This window comes from Grus americana, chromosome 6 (assembly GCF_028858705.1).
Source record: "Grus americana isolate bGruAme1 chromosome 6, bGruAme1.mat, whole genome shotgun sequence".
Classification (NCBI taxonomy): Eukaryota; Metazoa; Chordata; class Aves; order Gruiformes; family Gruidae; genus Grus; species Grus americana.
In genome coordinates, this window is record NC_072857.1 from 37455344 (window position 1) to 37475229 (window position 19886).

General features: G+C 42.5%; 1 protein-coding gene across 12 annotated transcripts in view; it reads left to right on the forward strand.

The window, feature by feature from the left end:
* The first annotated feature begins 2528 nt into the window (after positions 1-2528).
* Positions 2529-19886, forward strand: part of UNC80 (unc-80 homolog, NALCN channel complex subunit) — a 132964-nt gene continuing 115606 nt past the window's right edge. For all 12 annotated transcript variants that reach the window (XM_054829417.1, XM_054829422.1, XM_054829418.1 and 9 more), the window contains exons 1-7: positions 2529-2725; positions 4011-4059; positions 11384-11540; positions 12394-12692; positions 15327-15450; positions 16639-16712; positions 17164-17303. In XM_054829417.1, the coding sequence (XP_054685392.1) occupies positions 2634-2725; positions 4011-4059; positions 11384-11540; positions 12394-12692; positions 15327-15450; positions 16639-16712; positions 17164-17303 (935 nt within the window). In that variant the 5' untranslated portion in view covers positions 2529-2633. The remainder of the gene's footprint in view (positions 2726-4010; positions 4060-11383; positions 11541-12393; positions 12693-15326; positions 15451-16638; positions 16713-17163; positions 17304-19886) is intronic.

Consider the following 19886-nt stretch of genomic DNA (forward strand, 5'->3'; position numbering starts at 1 on the left):
GCAGCAAACTGGAAGCTATTGTAAATGACTGCTTCTTGAATGCAGGAATAAGGAAATACCCCCATTTAAAAAACAAAAAAAAAAACCCACAAAAAACCAGATCTGAACTGGGCTTACCAGTTACTGAGGGAATGCAAGTGTCTTAAACTGAAACTAGTTCAATATTATAACTGACTAAAATGCCTGATGGTGCTAATTTTGAGGGTGAGACTATATGACGCTTCAAAAAACATCCACATAAACCATCCCTAGCCTGCAACCCTCATCCCTGACTGAGGGTTAGCAATCCTTTTAATTGTGGTGAAGCTATAAGTTCTAGTTATTCATATTGTGAATGTCCATGAGGAAGACACTGACTGTGCACTTTCTGAGGCCTTAACAGATCAGTTCAGTTAATTTTTTTTCTTTAATTGCAAATAGCATTAAAACTTTCTTCAGTCCTCATACTTTTCTTGGAAGAACAGTGATTCTCCTGCTTGAAAATTACTAAAACTCCAAATAAAATCAGACTTCAGATTTGTTGCTAAATGAGGTTATGCTTTATTCAATAATTTCATAACCCATTACAGGACTGGAAAAAGCAATTATTTAAAAATAAGTTTATCACTCCTGCATTGTGTTTCACTTCTAACTTAAGAGGCATGCTGGCAAGAATTAAAACTCAAATTTGCTTTCCAAACAAGATGACTTTGTATAAAAACTCCTGGGTCCATTGAGGAGATGCAGAGTAGGGAAACTTCTTTAATACATACCTTGCATTTAGAAGTAATTTGCTTTAACCATCTTCTCTCTGTAGTTAGTTCGCATAAAATTTTAGATATCAAGATTATTTTTTTCCTGTCTGACCTCACTTGATTGAAGGAAAGAAAACAGTAATTAAATACTGTGAATAAAAAGGCCTTACTTCTGTGCACCAGCAGAAAAAGTTACTGATAGCAAAAACCCACCCAAACAGCATTTCAGAACTCAGGTAGATTGGTGATTTTAATTATTTGAAACTTTTTGGTTGTAAACATATTGTTTAGGTTTTATTTAACTGATTACCTTCTAATTAACTGTCTTAATATTCCTTTTGTGCAAGAGGGGCATTTTAGCAAAATGTAGACCACACTGATGTCCATGAATAGAGATTAAGACCAGCCTAAGTCAGTGCAAGGAAGTATTGGGTTGGCTGCCAGAAAAAACTCTATTCTAAGTGGGAGTAAATGCAGATTATCAAAGTAGTGGCACTGGGTTTTCAGCAAAACTGCTTCTCAAAGTACCTGTAAGGAAGGAAATAGGTGGTGTTGATCAGTTCAGCTTCTGTTCCAGGAAGGAATGACAGTGAGTCTTAAGTGCCTAATATAAAGTAGAAAGACTGAAAGATAGGAAGAAATATGGCCTTGGCTGGTTGGAGCATCTTTCTTTAAACTTGCAATCTTTTTATATAAGCAATGCAATATCACTTTTTTTTTTGGTGAAAAAATAACTGATAAGGGTGGATTTGTCTTTCATTTTATTCTATTAATTATTTGTAGTAGTATACTATCTTCTGATATCCTTAGGTATGTAAGGAGAGCTAATCTAACAGTGACTGAGAAATATTTCCAGCAAACCTGACTCAAATATATCTTTGTATTAGTCAAATCAGTCTAGTGTCTATTTGGAAACACAAGTAAATTTGCTTTGGAACTCGCCATCCTCTCCACCTCCGTCTCACTTCCTTCTGTGTAAGAAAAACCCATGGAATAAGTACTCCAAACTTCCCCTGCTCCTACCACCAACCTTCACTTTCGGAGAGAGTTTATTACTTGCTTCCCTTCTCTCCCCACTCTTGAGATAAATGAGTATCTCCCCATTTAACAGCCTTGCTTCATGCTGCAGCAGACCCTTCGAGGACTCCTGCCTTTGTAGATCCAAGACGGGGAACTTGGCTTTATAAACTATTCATGAGCTCCCCAGCAACTCGAAAAGCCCTCTTTCAATTCTGCTCCTCTGCGGTTGTGAGGAAGCTTGGTCAGACTCCACCCGATTTGCAGGAGCAGCCTATTTGAACTTGTCCCTGCTGCAGGCGGGTGGCGAGGGAGGGAAGGAAGGAGACGCCTCCTGACCCCACCGGTCCTCGGCTGCTCTGAATCTTCCTCTCGCGGCGGGTTTGCGTGGCTTCGAAACTTTCCCGCGGTGCGCGCCGCACCCGAGGGAGGAAGAGTCAGCAGAAGCACTGTTGCGCCGGGGCCGGCGGGAGGAGCAGCCCCGCGCCCCTTCCCGGGCGCTGGAAGTTTTGCGGGAGGCCGGGGGCGGCGGGGCGGGCCGGGGTGGTGCCTCCCCCGCCCCCGCGCCACCCGCCCGCCCTTCCCTGTCACCGCCTGCCGGCGCGGCTCTCGGTGCTGGGAGCTGTCCACAGAGGGAGGTGCTGAAGGCAGGGAGGAAGCAGAGGGACGCGGACATCTTCGCTCCCCTAATTTCCTCCCTGCCTTCTGCAGCCATTTTGCACCAGCAAAGCTGAAGGGAGGTGTAAGAGGGAGGGAGGGGGTGGGCTGCAGAGGATGAAGGGGAGAGGGTAAAGAGTTACGGAGAGCAAAGAGGCAGCCATGGGAGATCCCAGCTGGTATGTCTTCTAAGACTGGCTCACAGCAGCAGCTGTCATCAGCATCATGGTGAAAAGGAAAAGCTCGGAGGGCCAGGAGCAGGACAGTGGCCGTGGCATCCCTCTGCCCATCCAGACCTTCCTATGGAGGCAAACCAGGTGAGAGCAGCGAGCCCTGGGTACTTGGGATACAGCTGCAACAGGGCAGAGGAAGTGGGGAGGGGGGGCAGGCCAGCTGCTGCCCAGTGGTGGGGAGGAAGCGGTTACTGCAGCTGCAAGATGAAGGCATGAAACAAGCTGCTCTCTTTACACTCAGTATAGAGCAATCTGTGTGTATCGGGGATGGGGGAAGGACTGGAAGCAGCTTAACCTGGTGACAATCCCAGACAGCTTCTTGATTTGACTTTAAAACATCCGTGTGTGTGTGTCTATGCACCTCTCCCCTCCTCCCTGTTGTCTGTCTTCCCCCACCCCCACTTTTAAGAGGACTCCTGGAGCTCTGGTACCAGAAGCAGCATCCCTCAGTGCTGCACCGGACTTGCGGTTTTGCTTGTATCTGTATTTGCAGCCGTTCTGGAAGTGTAATCTATGCTTTGAGAGGTCAGCATGCAAACAGATACGTCAAAGTCTCACCTTATTTCATTGGATTGGAGAGTAATGATGTGTGAGGGGCAGGCTGAATGTATGGCTGGGGCTTTATGTTCCTTGTGAACCCTGTCTTAACAGAATTCTAAACTGAAAACATTGTGGGGACTGTGTGGGGGGAGGTTGGAAGGTTTGAAGGTTGTGGCTCTAATTTAAGGCCTCAGTAACAAAATCCCTTTATTCTACAGTTTCAGTGTCCTCCAGGGGGGAAAAGAAAAAAAAAAAAAAGCAAAGCTGTAATAAGGTGACCTGATTAATTTTTTTTAATATTCAACTCTGATCCCATTCTGGAGGGGAATGACAGTAGAGGGTGGGTGTTCTCTATCTACAGGGTACAGGCCTGCATTTCATCATAAGCCTTCTGCATCAGCAGTTGTGGAGGAAAATGCTTAATACAAAACTGGCAAATGGATCTCAGGCTTAAAATAGAGGCAAGGCAAAGTTCGGTAATATTTAACACATTTTAAACAGAATATATTGAAAATCTTTCACTGAGGTAAAATGGCTGAAAACTATCTGATGGAAGATTTTATCCATGGGGAACAGGACTTTCCTTGAGAGTGGATTAACTACCTCTTAGCATATCAGTGTGGGTAGTTTTGTCTTCTAGAAAAGGTAATAGCATTTTGTCAGATGTCATCAACAGGTATCTGAACATTGTTTTGGCCTTATATCTTCCTTTACATTAAGTTTCTTAGCCTTTTCCCAAGCTTCTGACATGAGAAAAATCCTAAAAATAACTAAGCAAAATCCACACATGAAGTTCTCGGTCTCTAATACTTTTTCTCCCTTCCTTCAGTGCATTTTTAAGACCTAAACTGGGGAAACAATATGAAGCTTCCTGTGTGGTATGTACATGTTTCTCTTTTTCAACTCTTGTTAGTAACTAACTTTTCATGCAACTCGATCTGACCATGGTGGCTGATCAGCTTACACCAGAAGTGGATTTTTGTCCATTCGGCTTAATTTTGTACTTTTATCAGGATTTGAAACCTTTTCCCATCTAGAGAATTTGGATATCATGTGCATCTCTAGACACAACAAAATATATTGATTTGGATATTAGTAATTGAACTAATTAGTAATTAAATAAAGTAAATAATGATATGGGCAGACTAAGCTATGACGATCTGGGTCTAAACTTGCAGTTCATCATGTGTGTATGTGCTTTCAGATGAGATTGATGTAATTTCAGTTTGTGATTGTCAGAGATTTTTCAGACTTAAAATATTGAAAATCTAAACATTACTAATAGGTTTTAAACAATACCTTTACCATTGCACAAGATGAAAATAACTCCCCTACTGGAAAATAGAGGGAGCATGTCTTAGAAGCATAATTAAGGATATGTTATTATGCCAGATACTAATAACTCTTATTTCTAACCGCATTTTGAATGAAACCCCAATCCACTGTCTAAAGGGAGGAGAAGGGGAAGGCATGCAGCAAGTTCAAGTAAGATGGGTATCTAGGGAATTCCAGAATTCCTTGAGCTGTTGCTGATCTTTGGATGACTTAAAGTACATTAAGCAGTTGCAGCCAAACTTGACAGACTGGAAAAACTTGGTCTGGACATGTATCTTAATAGTTTAAAGTACTTGGATCTCTCTGCAGCAATTTTCTGACTTCCTTCTCACAAGATATTAAGCTGGAGAAGCCCTAGCTGCTGCTGACTAATTTTCTTCTAAGAAATCCATAAATTTTTCAGGGTTTTTGCTAGATACTGAATACTGATAGAGGAATGCTGGCTTAGTGTATTGGTGAGTAAAATTTATTGCAATTCTGGCACATGGAGCAAAAAGCATCGTCACTGGTTTATACCACTGACAGTTCTTGGTTGTTCAGAAACTAGAAAATGGAGCTTGTTGCCTTATGGTCTTTATCAGGAGTTTCAGGAGTGCACAGGAGCAATGCCTTGAAGTACCTATAATCTGAGGCTGTGGCCCCACCAGCAAGCTACTATCTGTTACTTTTGGGTGGAGGGACAGAGCTTCCTTCTCTGTGCATTCTCCATGATGTACCTACCCGTCCATGACTTCCTTGTACTTTGTGCTGTGCTGTTGGCATCAGGTCTTCCTCTATGTCTCCTAGGCTGATTCTAAAGCACCTTTCTTCTCGTGAGCACATATCTGAATTTACTAAGTGTAAAAAACAAAACAAAACAAACAAACCCAAAACAAACAAAAAACCCACACCTAATCCCCAACCAAAAAATCCAAACACACACCCACAGCTGTGAAAAAAACAACCAACCAAAACAAAAAAACAAAACAAAAAAACCAACCAAACTCCAAAACACAAAAAAATCCAACTGCAAGACAACATAAATCACACACTTCAACCAAGGGAAAAGGAGCTCTGGAAAAATGCATTTATGAAGATCCAATCCATTTCCACCCCTTGGATGAGGGAGAACTTGATTCACCTCCAATTCGTAACATAATCATTAAATTATGGTAGAAAGCTTTCAAAGGTGGGGCTTAGGTTTGAGCAATTGATTGGATACAGCCTGAGCTGCTGCATCTGCCACCTTCTTTTGCTCATCAGTTTCCTATTCCTGCCAATGCACAGGAATGTCTGCCCACACCAACACCTTCCATATTATCCAGTGGGGTAGCAGAGTGCTACGTGGATGGGTGAGACAGGGTTTCTGGAACTTGACAGGTAGTTGGCTTGTCTTCTGAAACATCAAGCTAACTATCTAACACCCCTGTATTGACTAGTGTGCCTAAAAATACTGTGCACCTGTTATATGATCTGTCCTTTTAAAATTCTCTAGCCAGAATTGTTCTAGGCATGTCTATAGGCTGTTAACTGTCTGACAATGCATATGACACAACATTGTGTAGTATTCTATTATTATCCTTGGCTCTAAACTTGCTGCAGTAGAATTTGCTGCATATTGTGCATTGAGGAAGCAGATGCTGGAGGCCTAGATTCAGTGAGTACAGCATCTGGTCTGCAAGAGCAGATTGCATTGCTTCTTTGAGCTTTGCTTTATACTTTAAATACTTGAGGAAAAACCTAGCCCTTTCATAGCTGTGTTTTCCTTACCTGACTTCAATTAGTCTATGAATATTAGCCTTTAATCAGAAGATAAATACCCCACCCACACACACACATTGCCTTACACTGTCTAAATGCTCTTGTGCCTCGGTGTGGATTTGATGTTCTTCCATCTCCCCATTCTGTAGTTCTTCTGCCTTGACAGAATGTCATTCCTAATACACATGAGTCAAAGCTGTAAATGATCTCACAGGAATGTGAGTGCTGTACAAAGCTAACATATTTTTTTGGGTGAGGGTAAGGGACTCAAGGATATGTTTTAAGTTCTTTTACCCTGGATTGCATTGGGCATGGAAGAACCCAAACATTTTCTGGAGGGTCCTGCAAATTCAAAGTTTATCTCTTTTCTGTTTTTTTAACTTGTTTTTGCAAATGTAGTAATATGTTTTGTTGCTATGAATGATTAAAGAATAGATACAGAACAAAGTTTTAAAAAAGGCAACCTTTATTTTATCTAGCCAATGGGCATGGTTGCAGAAAACTGAGGTTTTGAGCATGAGAATTTTCTGTAAATCAAGTGCTTGGCATCTGTGTTTCATTGCTTGTCAATGTTTGTACAATTACTATGTTTAGTAAACAATGGAGCCTTACCGTCCCTCGTACTATGAACTCCTAGGTTAATGTTTTAGATCTTTCTAGAAACTCTTCCCTACTCAGAGGACCTTCCCCAGACTGACAGTACTGTCCGCCTACATTTCAAGTTCTTTCCAGTCAGTCTGAAGTGACTTTAGCAATGGTCTCTGCTTTCCACCATGATGCACTAATGCTTTCGCTGTGTGTCTCCAGGGTCCTTCTGTACATACACTAGGCTAAGCACTGGGCCCTGCTCTCCTAGCTTACTGCTTTGTTTGCCTTTTTTTTTTTTTTTTTTGAAAATATGAGATCCTCTATGGCCACTTCCCTTGAGGAGACCTGCAGCTCATCTGGCACTCCTGAGAGGATGGAACAGAGGCATACTGAGCTTCACAAGGTCCTGGCTGTCTACTGGCGGTCTGGCTGACCCCTTGCTGCCTTATGCAGCTTACTGCAGGTACAGCTCCCCTGGGCTTAGAGCAGGGGAAGTTCATGTGACTTGACCAAAGCTGTACAGGAAACCATGGCAAAGCCCAGCCAGAATCTGCTCTGTCCTGTGCTGCTTGTCTAGGCTTCTTCAGGCAGCTACCTGTTCCCGTTCCAGTAGCAAAGTGATACACAGGCTGACCGTGGTCACAAGGTATTTAACAGCCTCTTTGGTTCTTGGTGGAGAAAAAGGTAAAAGGAGAACAGCAGCAGTGGGAAGGCAGCCAGACAAGTCTGACCGCCACTCCCTGTGAAAACAGATGGCATCACCAGACTAAAAGGAAAAATGCTTGTGTAAGTGGCCCTGAGGGAGCAGAATACATTCACACAGAGCACCACTGAAAGGGGCTGCCCTTTTTCCAGCCAAGGCATATAACACTGACTTTCCTCACTACCACCTTGGCAGATGTTCTTTATCCTTCTTTGGCATGTGGGTTTTGCAGGCATGGACAAGCCTGCTGTCCTGGTTCTGGCAAGGATAGATACAGATATTCACAATGGGTGATAACAAAGAACAATTTACCGATCCGACAACCGACCGGACACTCAATCTGTCCCAGAGCCATGCCGAACCTGCCCCTGCCCAACTAGCCCCCTTTAATGGTGAGCATGATGTCCCATGGTATGGAATAGCCCCCGGCCAGCTTGGCTCACCTGTCCTGGCTCTTTGTGAAATTAACTCTATCCTTGCCAGAACCAGGACACCTGCTATAAGTAGGTAACTGTTTTCTTAGGCAAGCAGTGGCCCTGAGACTGCAGCTCCAGACATATCCATGGCATGACAATATCTCTCTTCTGACTGACTTACAGGGAGCTTACTTCAGACATTCTCATTCAGCCTTCTCATTGAAGCATGTAACTTCTGTCAGCTGTAGCAGCAGTTGCTTAGTTCATGTGCGGTGAACATTAGGTCTTTCATCTTAATGTCTGTATAGTCTCTGTAGCCGGTCCTGAACGTTAGAGTAGAGCCATAGCAGACCAAAAGGGAGGCTCTACAGGAGCAAACGATAACCCAGGGCCTTGCATCTTGAATGTCTGGTGTAGGCAGAAGCTGCTGTGAGATAGACCTGTATGGAGAACTCCAAGCAAATCCCATGGGAACACTTGTCCCAAGAACTGCATGTTCTTGTTGGCTGCTTGTGGCTGTTATCAGTGCGGAGAGTGATGCCAGCTAGGTCCCGTGCTGACGGTACATGCCCAGTGGTAATTGTGTGCCAGCCAGTGCCCGTAACATACAGGGACACTCAATGGTTTCCATATAGTAGTCTTTGTGTTAGCATTTTTCTGGCAACATAACAGTACTTCTATCTCAGATGCTCATGATCACATATGCTGTTCAGGAAGCTAATTTTTCATTGTGGTACAGAAATATATTTAGCTTTTTGCTCAGGCCAGCAAAGAACAGAGGAATCTGGTGGCTAACCATGTAAGGAAAGATTCACATGGCTCAGAAACACAAATGTTGAGGTGAATACAAGCCTAATTTAAAGACATAGTTGCAGACTCCTTGGCTTCCTCTTAAGTTTCTGAAGTGTGCAGAATGTGGGCCAGAGCTTCCAGAAGGCAGTTGTTGGAAGACTTTGTCCCTGATGCCATTGAAGTACCTGCAAATGAGACCTTGAATGGAAAGCCAGAAAGCGACAATGTGTCCTCCATCAGACTTCAGAATAGTGTTGCTGCTCACTGTGATTTTTTTTTCCTCCCCTTGCTCTGTAAATTGAATAGCTTTGTCACTGTACTGAAGCATGAGCTTATGGTTTGGCTTTTCTACTAGGGTGAGAAACTAATTTCTTTTGATAAGCCTAGGTCAGCTCTGGTGCTTGGCAGGCCTTTCAGTGAGCTAATTAAGCTCGCTAACCTGGTAGAAACTACTTACCTCTATGCTGAGCTTCATTTTGGCTTGTGTAGAGGCTTGACTTGGCTGAATGAAGGCTTCAGTGAGCCACAGAGCTCATGCATGAGTAGAGGTGGGAGTGTGTCGCTGGAGCGCAGATAAGGAGTGGCACCCTGTCCCTTTTTAACAAAAATAAATAACATCTCATGGTGTTCACTGGCTCAGACTTCGTGTTGTTTCTAACCATGCATTAATCCTGCACCTCTTGTCTTGCTTCTGGGAATACTTTGCTGTTTTGTTCTCCCATTTTGTTAGGTAACCTTGTCTGGGATAGTTCTAGACCTCTGTTGTCTTTATTCTAATGTGCTCTCAACTGTTAGTGTAGTTCAATGCCTTCATAGTTCCTGAACTGAATAGAATAATCAGACCTTAGAATGAGTACCTGGCTCCCCAACCTGCCCAGGCTTTCCAAGCACTAGACATCCCTGAATCTCAATGGACTTTGCAACTTGCTCTTGGATGTCCTGCCAAACTGCCCAACAGAGCTGGTGTTACTGTTTGTGTTCCCCTCACTGTTCATGAACTGACAGGAATGCATGGCAGGAGACAGTTTCCCTTTGTAGACATGTTATCTATGCCCTCCAATTTCAGCCACTGCTCCATAAAGAAAAGCTATTGACTTTTCTGACTAGAGCCTGGGGTTTCTAGTAGGTGGGCAGTGTGACTTTGTACCGACATATTTGTCAGCAGCTCTTATGTTTATTGTCGGTATTTCCTCAGGTTCAATTTGTTTTGCTACAAGCTCAGTCCTCTATAAGCACACTCAGTTCTGAATACTTCCCAAATACATCTGTGTAAATCATACAGTCCCTGTCCCCCTCTCTTAGTCTGTCTATGCCTGGTGCTATTGCAGAGTTTCTGTCTTAGGTTGTAAGTACAGATAGACATGTTCTCTGCCTCCGTGGTGGGCAGAGCAGAGCTGTTATGGGGATGCTGTAAAACCACAATGGTGCACTACTATCCTTGCACTAGGGCATCCTGTCTCTTGATGGAGGAGCTCATGACTGCCCATGCTGGCAGATGTGGCCGTGACCTGAGAGAACAAATGTGCACAGCTACTGGGGAATGCAGAAGAGTGCATGTTACCACTGGTTAGCGTGCCACACCTACAAATGCCTGGTCATTTAGGAGAGCTAGGTTACAACTGCTGCCCTTTTTGCCTTTCTTCTTTGTAATTAAGTCCATTCTTATTATCCCCCCCCCCCCCCAATTTTACAGGAAAAATTGTTATGACTAGCGTTAAAGGATAAGCTTTATGAATCTGGAGTGAGGGCATTTTAAGCATCCGTTAGGTCATGAATGCCAACAGTTACTTGTTTGCCCAGAGCCTGATAAAATTGGTGAAACAGCTTGTGAACAAATAGGTAGCCAGGAGGCTAAGCTGGTATGTGGCAAGGACATGTGCTATCAGTAATGCATTTCTTCACTTTAGGAACTTCAGTGAAGGAATATAACTGCCTTTGTGACCTATAGTGAGATCATTGTATCTGATCAGCGGAAGAACTTATTGAAATGGTTGGAGCAACTAGCAATAAGGAACTTCCTCAGGGATTTCAAAGGCAGATAGTCTTATTTTGTGTTGCTTGAGGTGGGAATAATTAACTTGCTGCAGCCATCAGCTCTTTTAAGTGTTCACAAAACCATTACATCATGGCTCGACAAAACATTTTGTACACTGATTATTTTTTGTGGCAGGGTGTGAAAACATTTCCTAAGGCCCATATACCTTTAATGGGTTGCCCTTTATGTTACACTAAACTGAAAGAGCATGTATGCATGTGAGAAGCATATCCAGCTCTCACATCCACAAATACAGGCTTCGTTAGCTCCTGTGACTTCCAACAGGATTACTGGCATCCCAGATTAATACTCAGCACAACTGTGAGTCTGGCTTGATGTTGGCACTTATTAATATGCACATGATGCTTGCTTTAATTCTTTTTTATAGCAGAAAATATAGAGTGGCCCATTCATTTCTTAGCCAAGTATGTCCATGTGTCTGGTGTCTTTCAGGAAAAATATTCTAAGGTCCGTTTTAGTTATATAATGAAAATTTACAGATTACAGGCTTTTAAAACTGAATGTTGTATGTACTAGGAGGTACGTGCAGAAATAGATATATAGTGTCTTTTTTTCTTTGTTCTTACTTTTAGTCTTTTGAAAGAGTTTTAGTAGAGAACAAGCTGCATGGCCTTTCTCCAGCTCTCTCTGAAGCCATCCAGAGCATTTCTCGCTGGGAACTTGTCCAAGCTGCGCTCCCACATGTGCTGCACTGCACTGCAACATTGCTCTCCAACCGCAACAAGCTAGGTTAGTGCTCATATGAATTTGTTTTTCCATTACTGACATTATCAGTCAAAATACGGCAGATTGGTGCTCAGGGTGCCAAGATACTCTAAATCCTAGAATCCCAGTTAGTTCATTCTGTGGATCGCCTTTTTTGATCTGTTCTCATTTATATAAGGGTAACCTGTGAGAGCTTTTCCAGTGAAGTTAATGGTCTGGTGAGCTGAAGAGTTAAAGGAGTTCAATATTTTGCTAGTTATTTTCCAGAGAATTTAATAGAACTAGCTTTAGTAAAAGTCTTACCACCCATCAGGCATGAGTTCCGCAAAGGAATACATATTTCTTCCAAGGCACGGTGCAGTGCCCAATTGCAGCAGGTATTGTTAATATCTTCAGTTCTGGTGGTTTTTCTTCCCTCTTCTTTTTATTCAGACTAATGTGTTTGATTCTCAGCAGAGGAGTCAGATAATAAGGATAGAACCAGGTCCAAATCTAACTTACTTTACTAGTCTTTTAGTGATTTCAGTAGTGATTTCAGCAGGAATTTGCTTCATGAGACATGCCATTCAATAGAGTCGAACAGACAAGACTGTCAAGCTGGCACCTTTTAGGAGCACTCTATGTCCCTGTTTTCAGTTGCCTTGCAACCGACATTTCAAGGACTGAACTGGAAATGCTGTGAAGTAAATGGGGACTTGTGAATTAGGAGATTTCAAACATAATGAAACAGAATGCTGATACTTTTTAATGGTAGAATTTTAATTTTCAAATGCTTATCAGGACATTGGATGCCCAGTTTCCTGTGCGGCTCTGAAAGTCTCAACAGTACCATTAATGGAAACCCTGTGAGATACTGTCATGCATTTTTTCTATCCAGGACATCAGGATAAGCTTGGAGTAGCTGAAACAAAGCTTCTTCACACTCTTCACTGGATGCTGCTGGAGGCCCCCCAGGACTGCAGCAATGACCGATTTGGAGGAGACAGAGGCTCTAGCTGGGGAGGGAGCAGTAGCGCCTTTATCCACCAGGCTGAAAACCAGGGATCACCAGGACATTCCTGGCCCAGCGCCACAAATGATGATGAGGAGAATAACAGAAGGAAGTTCTTCCAGAACTCCATGGCCACAGTGGAGCTCTTTGTGTTCCTTTTTGCTCCTCTTGTCCACAGGATTAAAGTAAGTGGAACACTGGTGGGGTACTTGTGTGGAGACACCTCTGAGCAGGAAAAGAATGATTCTGCCTTTGTGATTGTTAATTAATTCAGCCTACAGTGCACACTGGGTGACCACTGGAAATGTTTTAACAAGCTGGCAGAATTCCACTGCCATCAGGAAGAAATATTTCCAGTGACATGAACAATCACCACAGTATCAGGCAGACACAAAGGGAAATAAATCTGAAGTGAGCCATTTTCAGCTCTCGGGAATGTCAAAGATCTGTGGCTCTTGTGAAGTCTTTGGGACACTGGAACCTGCGGAAAGGATTGTGAGCTTTGGCTTGCTGCAGTGATTCTCAACCATTGCTCAGAAGGGCCTTGCTAGCTTTTCAGAGATTCCACCATGGGGCTGCTACTGGGATTTGTTGTTGTCGCTACTAATCATCTTGATGCTAATTACCAGGAATGGGTGATAGTGGTATAAGCATGGCAGTAGCAAAGGCAATTGAGCATTCCTTTGTTCTGAAGTTGGAAGCAGGCTGCAGGCTTCCTGTCTGCCGGGGTCCCTCTGTTGGTTTTATGTTGAGTGCATGAGCTTTGCAGAGTGGTGTGATGAGGAGACATTTTCTGTATGCTCTGACTGCTGCCTCTTGTCTTTAGTCTTTCTGGAGGGCTGCTGTTTAGCCTTTACCTTTCCAGCTAGGCCTTGGAAGAGAAGCTGGCTCTGAGAGTAGGTGCTTGGAAAAGGTCTATAAAGTCATGAAGTGATGCAGGCTGTTACCTGTGCTAATCCAGCCTTGTATGCTGCAACAGTTGAAGATAAGAAAGTACAGGAAATAAAGGATAATCTTTTTGTTAAGGCAGGTGAAAGCAGGTCTGGAGAGCTAGAATCTTTCCCTGCTTCTGCTGCTGAGTTCCTGTACAGTATTGCTCAATTTATTTAGCCCAAATTTTTCACACTTGTTTACTAGTTCCACATTTTGTCTGTAAGCTTCTGGAACATGACAGGAAGAAATGCTGAATTTTTCCCAGTGCTACACACACAAATATGGCTTGCCCTTTGAATAAATGAAATGAAACCAGAGGTAGACCCTGGCTATTAGAGATTAGGTTTCCAATTTGTTTATATTAATCTTTCTGGGATGTAGTTTCCCATTTACAACATGGGGTTAATAACAATATCTCAGGTTTACCTTGAAAATCTCTGACGTCTCTGAGATACTGTAGTGATGAACATTGAAAAGCCCATGAAAGCATGCATGTTTCTGTCATCAAAGCAAAGCTCAAAAAACCTGAGGTAAATGAGGTATGTGACTGGCTCACTAAGTCAGCATTGTCCCCTCTGTGTTTCACAGAGGTAGAGGTCTCAGGGGAGGAATACTATCTGACCAGATAACCAAGGTAATGCATGTGCTCAAGGAAGGTGATGCATGTTTGCACAGGTAGACCTAAATGATGGAATTCCTAACTTTTGAGAGGATTTGTGTATTTAGCAATGTGTTTTTAAATGAGACTTTTGGGGGCTGAGAGGCATGCATGTGATCCTGTAACTTAACAACTGTAGATAAAAGTGTTGCCATGTCACCAAAAGCTAGCAGTGCAAAGTGAAAATGCAACACGTGTTACTGCTACCACTTCCAAAAGTCTTTCAAGGTGCTCCTTAGTAAAAATACTAATTAAAAGCAAGCTTAGTTTATAACAAGGCTTAGGAGCTCATTATGATGAGATAGCACTAATGAAGGGTAGGGAATAGAAGGGCTGGTCAGCTACAAGCAGCAGCTCCTGCCATTCCTTTAGCTCTGTCTGCATCATCGATTTCAACTGCTGAGGCATGTGGAGCTATGTCAACAGGAGATGGTGGAGCAGCTATAATTATGCTGCTAGAACTGCTATTACCATGTTTGTTTGCCTTATGGGGATAGTTGGACTATACCAACATCAGTGTCTCCTAATGTAAATACGACCTCAGGTCAAGTAAGTGCATACCTGCACCTTGATCCTGCTAAGATTTACTTGTGTACTAATTTACATGATTTCAGTTACTTGCATATGTAAAACAACGATGGCACAAGTGTAAGTAGCACTAATGTCTCTGTATTGACGTAGCTCAGGTACTAATGATGCTAGTAACAACATTATTGTATACTGCTATTTCATAGTAATTTGTTACATTTCACGTTTCCTCAATTTCTAAATAATATTTTAATATTCAGTATTCTTATTCTTTTGGGGCAAGAAGTTCAAGTTTTGGAGTATAAATCCTAAGGTTGAGTTTGAATACTAAATATGAAGTGGTTATATATGGTCAGAAGGGGATGCTTTCTGACAGGAACGACCTTTTCCTTTACAGCTTAATGTCCTGGGAAAAACAGGGTTCATTAACTACTATAGAAATTTTATTTGGAAAAAAGCATCTTGTATATTTTTGTATTGAGATTTCCCTATTATTTTTTATAGCTGTATTTGAAATGTGTTGATGTCTGCTGAGTAGTGTCAGTGGCCCTTGAGTAGGCGTATATTGACCACAGAACTGCACATGGTATCACTCATTTCTTGTAAGATCTGTGTATCAGAGAAATTATAATCCTTCTAGGCTGGAAACAACATTTTTTTGTGTGGGCTTGTGTGATAAAACCTCTGTTTGTCTTTCTAGGAGTCTGACCTGACATTTCGGTTGGCTAGTGGCCTTGTTATTTGGCAGCCTATGTGGGAACATAGGCAGCCTGAAGTTTCTGCCTTCAACGCCCTTGTAAAACCAATTAGGAACATCGTTACAGGTCTGTGACTTTGCTGTGGTAATGTAGCTCCTAAGAGCTGGGAAACCTTTCCTTCCTTTGCCTGATGCTTCCTTATGTAGCCATCATATCTGAAGGAATATGTTAATTCTGAAGGAATATGTTAATCCTGCAGGAATTAACCTTTGAGAGTAGTTTAAGGTTATTTCCCCTCAGAGTCAACCAACATTTGCATAATAATTAAATAGGAGATGAGAGAGAAATCACAAACAGGAAATGAGAAACTCTTCAGCAGAGTTATCATTTCCTGTCAGCCTCATATCTCTGTTTCACCATATCTTCCTTAGTTGCTAAGAAGGGCAAAGGCAGTATCTAGCAGCAGCCTGACAGAGGTGGAGAAGACTTTCCCAGACTGGCACTGAACAAAAATTAACAGTGAAGAGCACACAGTTGGCAGCATAGGTTCTCCTTCTATCTAAAATTTGATTTTTACCATGTTATGAAATTAAACAAAGTAGTTTCAAGAGGCTCCAAAGAAGGCTTGGGTTGTGAATTCACTTTTGCATACTGGAAGGGGTTGCTCCTCCTTTGTACTTCATCCATAATGATGCTTCCAAGCCTTGGTGTCTGGCCTAGTTCTAAAAGAACTTTTTTACTTTTATGTTTTTAGACAATGTTTTTGCATAAATCCTACAAGGTAGTGAATTGGAAGTGTGCTGGGTATATCACTGTAGCATTGTTTGCTCATTCTCAAAACCACAGAACTGTAATTTTCACAGTAGTGAAAATGTAGTTCACGAAATCAGGTTTTTCTGGTGACAAGTCATTTTGAATGTTATATTCTGTTCTGAAGGCTCTGTAGGTCTCTGAATTCGAAATATTCAAGTCTTTCAAATTATTTAAAACTATTTTTGACATCTAGCTCTTCCTCCCTCTGCTTCAACTTCTGGAATTAAAAAAAGGATTTCAGCCCTGGAATGAAAAAATGGAATTAGTCCTAAGTTTTCTTTGACTGTTGGAATTTTTTCCATAGGTCTGGAGTGTGATCAGAAAATCCCCAAAATTAAACCTGTCCTTTTTTCTTTTTATGGCTGTGGCTAACGCCTCAGAAGTCTGCAGCAGAGAGATGCTGCTTTGGGTTTGGTTTTGTTTTCTGGTTTATCCTTTCAGTGGTACATTTTAATATTAGAAGTGATTCCTGAAATGTCCTCCTTTGACTTCTTTTCTCAGCTAAGAGAAGTTCTCCCACCAACAATCAGAGCGTGACTTGTGAATCCCCTAATCTGGACAGTGGACATACCGAGGTAAGTCCTATGCTAAGGTTAGACAAGCTTGAATAAGGAGCTGAGGGAGGGGAGAAATTAGTATTGAAACAGCACTTGCAGTTACCACCCCAAAGTATTACATCTCCAGAAATTACAGTTCTTCACAGTTCTTCCTAAGGCTCGCAACCTTGTTTGCAGTGGAACCAAAGGGTATTGAGTATAGTGGTCAGGATCTCCTTGGCCTTATCCTAGCTTATAGGATGGAAGCCTGATCTTAGATATTTTCTTGGGCAAGAGCCCTGTCTTACCCTTTGCCTGTACAATACCTAGTACTGAGAAGCCACAGGCTTGATCAGTTTCTCCATGGTATTGCCATGGTATTATGGTGTAAGTAACAGTCATGTCTAAGCACAAATTGCAGTAAGAAAACTATTATGAGAGAGAGAAATATGTTTATATACCTATTTCCTTTTATTAAAACTATCCAAAGGGACTACAGGTGGTCTGTGAGACAACCCAGCCAGATTCTGTACCTCCAAAGGCCACTGTTTCAGCATGTCATCGTGGAAATTCCTTGGATGGAAGCGTATCCTCCCAAACCTCTCAGGAGAGAGGTACTGCACATCCCAGGTACAAACCCCTTCAGCAGAAAGTTAGGCTGGTGTGACGCAATGGTGCAGGTCACGGAAGTCCTTTATCTTGAATCTGCTTTTGTCCATACATGCCAAGGGTGCTGGATGTTTATCTCAAACTCTTAATTCAACAAATCTCAGTCCTGGGTGATGAACAAAGTGGTGAAACTTGATTTTCAATGCCATTTTCATTGGAGAAATCTCTAGCTGGCCTGTTAGGGAAGTTTCTTTGGTCTTTTCTAATATGTTGGTTTCTTATAATTAAAGACACTAACAAATAACCTGCAGGTTCAACCTTCCTTAGCTAGATTCAGCCGCAGGCAGCTGGTATCTTTTCTGGCTTCCTTCTGATCACATTTTCTTTGCCTTTAGCAAAGGATTTTTGCAAGCCTCCCTTCGCTGCCTTCATTATGCCTTCTCTGCTTTCTGCTGCTTAGCTTGCTTTAGACTACTGGCCCAAAGGAACAGACTACCAAAGAAGTGCAGCCACACAAACATCCTCCCAGCTTGCCCTGCGGAGCTCAGGCCATGGTTTTCCAGCATGGCACTGATAAATTAACTTCTTTTAATCTCGATTTGGGCAGATAAATATAGAACCAGATTTTTAGTAGTGCTGGATGCTCAGTAGTGCCATAAAGTAAATGAAGCTGATGAGTGTTTTGGAGAGGGGAGAGGGAGGGAAGCCTAGCTATATTTTTAGATCTCTATGGATTTAGGAGTGTCACTTAAACTCCTCCTGAAAATTTTGGTCCTGTTGCTTATGTCTTTTGGGAAATGTCACATCCAAAACACTGCAGTGTTTTAAGAAATTGCTTCATTACAGAGACAGAAGAAATGTGGGATGGAGTGGGTTTCTGGATATAATCTAGGAACGGCTCTAATTTCTCAAAAAGGGGTTTGATGCACCCTTTCACTGGTGGAAAGGGCAAAGCTATTCTGTAGAGTTCTGATCCCACCAGGAGGCTTCCCTCAGGATTTTGTGTCAAGCCTGCTGTCAGTTTGGGGTCTTTATTTAATTTGTATTAATGTAAGCCAGTAAAACTGAATTTGGGGACAGAACTGCCTTTCTACGTGTGAACACTACTGCTCAGAGAGTGCACAGCCATAAAAATAAGGAGCCTTTTAAGAAGACAGCATCAGGTGATCAATTTGTCACGCTGGGTCTGGTGGTTGCTATGGGGATGAAGCTTCAGACAGGCTTTGAAGAGAGCATCATTATGTCTCCTCATTTGCAGGACTCATTGATCAGTTAAAACTGTACAGGGAGCTTTGGTTGCCAAGCAACAGACAACTGGGGAACAAATGTTGTTTACTCTACTTACCAACAGCCGCAGTATTCCTTTGTCCTTGGGCCTGCTTTGAAGGAAGGCTGCCTTTCCACTCTCTCTGCAGTCACAGGCAACCAAGAGCTGATTATATGAACACTAGATTTCCTTCTAAATGAAGCACAGAGTTTAATTTCTGGTTCCTCAGATACTTCTTGAGCAAATGGCTTGTTCCTCTGATCCTGGCTAATTATCCCTGCTCTGCTCAGTGAAATTCTCCATTTACACATGATACAGTTTAACACTGAAGCAAATAAAGCCACAGCCCTTTATCTAGCTGCTGTCTTGAACAGACTGCCGAGGAAATAGACTTTGCAGGAAGGACTTCAATGACAAATATTTCATAAGGAGAACATGCCTTGCTTCAAGCTGTGTTGTGCTTCAGGTTTGCCTATGCCACATACAGGGGAGCATGAAAGACAGGTTAGACTCAGACACTGATCTGAGTCCTGTAAAGTGACCAGGGAGCAATGCATCATCCTTTACATTTGCTGCTGAGGTGATGGGCTTTATTTCCTGGGATGCTTTGAGTATCCCAGCTATCCTTATGTTTTTTTACAGGCTGCATCTATATGACGCAATCTTGACTGTGACTTCATATCAGCAGCCTTCATATCAGGTTTATGGGGAAAACTTTATAGCATATTTCCATTTATCATTATTTTCTCCTTCCTAATTCAGTTTTTCGGGTTTTTATAACAGCTCATTTTAAAGTCGTCAAACTTGTAACATTTTTACCTTGAATATAGCACTAGGGGAGAAGCTTTAAATCTATAGATTGCATATAGTGACATATGCTGACACAGACGGGTTGGTCTGCAGTCGCCAAGTGCCTTCAACATTGGCCCGTGGGGCTGGCAGCAAACCAGCTCTTGCAGGTTTGAGTTATAGATGCACACATTGCTCCAAGCCCAGCCTTGCCACCTGCCCCTTGTTTCCAAGTGTGTAATATGGAGCAGGTTTCACGTGATTCCAAGTGGTGTCAATGTTCACTGCACACTTCTTTCCCCTTTGTCAGTCCTATATCTGCCTTGGCTGCACAGGGCAGCTTTATGGCACCGGGCAGCAATCCAGCAAAGCACTTTAAGTATGCACTTTAAGCACTTGGAGGTTCCACCGGGCAGTATTACTGCTTGTTCCCTAATGCTTTGCTGGACTGTGGCTTTGAACGCCTCTGTTCAGAATGTGGTGGTACCCTGCAGGCGATGGGGGTGTCCTGCCAATGCTGTTTGTATGTTGTTTAGCAGAACTGATAA